The 4542-nt window shown below is 35.0% G+C and overlaps 1 protein-coding gene across 1 annotated transcript; it reads right to left on the reverse strand.

Moving 5' to 3' along the window:
* Positions 1 to 373: 373 nt before the first annotated feature.
* On the reverse strand, positions 374 to 2300 carry LOC104822106 (homeobox-leucine zipper protein ATHB-13). The gene is made up of 3 exons (XM_010553220.2): positions 1888 to 2300; positions 1351 to 1760; positions 374 to 931 (listed from the first exon to the last, which is right to left on the reverse strand). Exons 1-3 carry the CDS (start codon positions 2024 to 2026, stop codon positions 575 to 577), a joined length of 906 nt encoding a protein of 301 aa, XP_010551522.1. The 5' UTR covers positions 2027 to 2300; the 3' UTR covers positions 374 to 574.
* Positions 2301 to 4542: the final 2242 nt, after the last annotated feature.

Raw genomic sequence — 4542 nt, forward strand, 5'->3', positions numbered from 1 at the left:
TGCAAGTAAAAAGCAGAAACAGTAAATTCAATAAATGGAAACGGTAAAAAAAGATTCAAGAAGGTCTTTGGTCCGCGTCAGACGAAAATATCTCGTGATTATACCATTCAACCCTGAAACGTGTTTTTTGCCATCATTCTGGGTTTTACCCAATGGATCGACGACTGTGAATGATGAAATGTGCAGAATATTTATATATATATATATATCATTCATTGATAAATTCTATTCCTTTTCTTGAATTTCATGCAATTTCCTCGCATTTCTGATTGGACGGAGTACCACCCACATGGGTCCTGAACCCACAAGTGTGTGTGTATATATATGTGTACTGACAGATATACATATATAGAAAAATCTTGGATCCATATGATTATTAATGACGGTGATTATTATAATATAAAACGGCTAACATCCCCCTTGTTTTTTTTTTTTTTGCATCTCATTACGACAACGCGCTGGTATTCAGTGCAAACAACATTAAGATAGAAATTCCAAGTTTTGAAAAATTGCTGGGATTTTGTCTCGAAGTTAGGTTAAACTTCGAGATAAAAGACGAAAGCCCACTTAAGATTCAGCTGAACTGTGGCTGGTCAATCCACGGCCAATAGCCCGACTGGTCGTCCATGTTGCAGAACATGGTGCCGATGCTTGTCTCGTCCTTCACCATGCTCTGTCCTGACGACGAGCCCTGGAAGAACTCCATGGTCGCTGTGGCCGTCGCCGCCGGGGCTGGAGACGGCGGGAAGAAGTGTCTTCCGGTAGCCGGAGGTGGCGGAGCGGCCCCCGGACTATCGATCTCCGGCGGAGCCGCCGAGATGTCCAACCTTATGTTGTTGGAACTGTTGTCGCTTCTGTTACTGCAAGACCCTTCTGTCTCCTTGTTCAAGTTGATTGATTCTGTCGGCTCTCTGCTTTTCAGCGCAGCTAACTGCAACAGTGAATTCGATTTCAACCCATCAAAACAAATAGCGAAAAGATTTTAACTTTTACGAGATACGACTCGGTGATTACCCAAAAATTGCATCTTTAGGTACAAAGAAATGCCATTATTTAGATCCAGTAAAAAGATAAAAACAGAGCGCAGTGACATTTGAACCAATCAATCAGTAAAAACGTCACAAAAGTTGATCGGATCATACAAAAGAGTGACCCCTTAATTTTTACTGTTTCCAGATCAAAGAAAAGAAAAGAAAAAAGTCGAAAATCATTTAAAGTTAATCAACCCGTGATTTATACTTTTCAACATTCAACATTTAATAAAAAAAATCAACTTTATTTTCACCAGAATCATCAAGATGCAAACGGAAACCAAAGACCCTCTCGAGAATTCCAACGGTGTTTATGTACCTGAGAGTGCATTTCTTGATTCTGGGCTCGAAGGATTTCGTTCTCAGCTTTCAGATTCTCGGCCTGTCGCTTGAGAACTTCGTAATCTTTCTCGAGCTGTTTGGTTTTCCAACGAGCCCTTCTGTTCTGGAACCAGATCGCGACCTGTCGGGGCTGGAGATGCAAAGTCTTGGCAAGCTCGAGCTTTCTTTCTGGTTCGAGCTTGTTTCCGAGCTCGAAGCTCTTCTCCAGGGTTTTCACCTGCTCCACGCTCAGTCTCCTCTTCTTCTCTCCCAGCTGCGACCCATCATCCGACAGCTCTTCTTCTCCGTTCATGTTCTCCGCCTCTACATCGCAACATCCTCCGAAATTGCTCGTGCTCCCTGAATATGCCGCCATCTGTGATCTTTTTCCTAGAAACGAGGCAATTCCTGCGAAATCGATAAAGGGTCAGAAATTAAAAAAAAAAAAACACCAGCAAAAACAGAGGAAAAGAAAAGTGTTTGGCGTTGGTGGCAATGTATAAGAGTATGTATGTGTGTGTGTGTGTACGGATACCATGGAAGTCTTGAGGGAGACTACAGGAGGGGAGAAGAGGAGCGAGAGGAGGAGGAGGTTGTGGCTGGTGATCGCTTTCGTGAGGGTTTTGGAACATGAAACTCGCAGGGAAGAAAGCCATGGCATTATTACAAGACATGTTCCCCTGTTTCTCTGTTATTTCTTCTCATCCAACTGTTTATTATATCCAGAGCCTTCTTCTCGGCTGCACCATTTGAAAAAAACTGTGTAATTGTGGTCTGATACAGACCAGGGAATCTCAGACTTTAAAGGAAGCAAAAAAAAAAAAGCTGAAAACTTTAGAGAAAAAAAAAAGAGAGGAAGAGGAATGGCGAAATGAAATGGCTTAGACTATGCCACTTATAGGCTCAAAACTACGGAAGAAATTTGGTCTTCGTCTTCCTTTCCTCTGATTCCGTATTTACATATATATATATATATATAGAGGGAGAGAGAGAGAGAGATGGTTAATGGTTCGAAGAGTTTTTTTTTACTATAAATTTACGATCCAATGGCATTTAAAAAAAATAAAGAAAAATCTAAAAAAAAACCTTAATTTCTCAATTTTTATAAAATAAAATTTAAATTTTATTTTTTATCAAATGAAACCTCAATTTTATTTTTTTAACGATAAATTCGAACTTTACAATCTTTGTTATTTTTAAACTTATTGGTGATGTGGCGTTCCGATATGATGATATGTAGATGATAATATATCAAATATAGTCAAAATGATGACTTACCATATAAGATGCCGAAAAGCTCCCGCCAATAATATGGTTAAAAATGACAAATATTATAAAGTTGAGATTTATTTTTGATTGAAAAATAAAGTTAAAGTTTTATTTGATAACAAATAAAATTTAAATTTTATTTTGTGAAAATTGAGAAGTTGAATATTTTTTTGGGGAAATTTTCTCAAAAATAAATAATAAGAATGGCCCTCTTCCTAATTTCACACAACTAAAAATGTTTTACTTTGGAAAAGTGAAACTAAAGCTAGTTCAATTCTCAATGATGGGGTGCGTTTCATTACTATGTGGGAGTTCAATTCTTCGTTAACGATGTTTAACGTGTGTTAAGTCATCAATTTTTGATAAATTTTGTCTTAAATCGTTAATGGATTTTAATTTTATTTGGAAGATTTTTAAAATTTTGATTATTTATATGGGAATTTTGAAAATTTGAATTATTTATATATGAGTTTTATACTTGAGATATTTATATAGAAAAATTTATAAAAATTGATGTATTTATATAGAATTTTTTCTTTTTTATTTCAAACCTTTTGTAATATTTACCGTGAAAACGTGGGAGAATACAGATGGCAGCCTGCGCAAAAGGAAGAGGGTTACAGCTTGTGTTCAAAGTGGAGAAATTTTGAGGTCACAATCATATTGTATGAAATTGAATTGGATATTTTATTTTATTTATAATAAGAAACGCCTCAGTTTTATTTTATTTTATTTTTTTGGGCTGAATTCAGTTTTATTTTTTTCCCCCTAGGAGAGACTCTCACTCGTCACAGTTGTCTTTTAAAATAAACAAATCTCCCTCGCCATCTATCATTCTCTCCGCAAATAAAAATATTACTGATTCATTATACGTTGATTTTTTTTTATGATATACGTAGATAAAAAAAAATAGGAAAACGTTCAAAGTTCGTGTATTTTGTTTTTTCAAAATTTTGGATTTACAAATTTATAACAATTAATGTTAGATATATTTATGTATTTACTTGACAATTTTAGAAGAATACATAGATAGAGATATTCATGAAGTTTCCCTAACCCCTACAAAATATGTTAATTAATTGTATCAAGACAGAAATCTTGCGTACATGTTTTTTCAGACAAAGTAAGCCTTCCCTTCTACTCTGTCTATATATCTAAAATGTTCAACTTATTCATATTCTTTGTGCAATTCTATATATATAGCGCTCCAAAATCTTCCATTTCAAATCCACAACTCGAAGTTCTATTAAACTTATTCATATTTCTACGTTTGCTATGAACATTCTTCACATCCAACATGAATCGACAAATCAACAGATACACATGAGAGTGATACGAAAATCTCTTGAAATCTACACAGAAACTCTATCTCTAATTGCTTCTTATAGAATTTGTTCATCCGAATTTCCATATGGATAGAAATTTTATATATTAAGTTGTTGTAACCCAAGGTGATATATAATCAAATCGACCTTTCTATATATTTGATCATACTTTTTGGTGCAAACAATTTTTTTCCACGTGCTGAAATTCCAGATTTGAACCTGGAAACCCATGTGTAGACCCCATCACTCACTCTTTTTTTACTTTCAGCATTTTACCCAGAGCCAATGTACCTTTTTTTTTTCTTGAATGAATCCAAATTCCTTCTTCCATGAATTAATGCCATTGTCGCATATATTGTATCATAACCTTGATATGGTGATTTCATGTCTCTTTTAATTCTTATCTCTAACTCAATTTCTCCTGTGTTGGTATATATATATATATATATATATATATATATATATATATATGTGTGTGTGTGTGTGTGTGTGTGTGATTAGCTTAGGCCCGTGAGTCGTAGGTGCATGGGAAACAAACCCTAATAACATGTTTTGTTTCTTGGGAAGAAAGAGAAAAAAAAATTATATGGATGGTC

This window comes from Tarenaya hassleriana, unplaced genomic scaffold (genome assembly GCF_000463585.1).
Source record: "Tarenaya hassleriana unplaced genomic scaffold, ASM46358v1 Cleome35, whole genome shotgun sequence".
In the NCBI taxonomy this organism is placed as follows: Eukaryota; Viridiplantae; Streptophyta; class Magnoliopsida; order Brassicales; family Cleomaceae; genus Tarenaya; species Tarenaya hassleriana.

Excerpts from the sequence above, each read along its gene's own strand:
- LOC104822106 (XM_010553220.2), bottom strand. The coding sequence starts at position 2,026 with ATGTCTTGTAATAATGCCATGGCTTTCTTCCCTGCGAGTTTCATGTTC. Across the intron at positions 1,761-1,887 it reads TCTCCCTCAAGACTTCCATG|GAATTGCCTCGTTTCTAGGA; the intron begins GTATCCGTACAC and ends TCGATTTCGCAG. Across the intron at positions 932-1,350 it reads ATCAAGAAATGCACTCTCAG|TTAGCTGCGCTGAAAAGCAG; the intron begins GTACATAAACAC and ends TCACTGTTGCAG.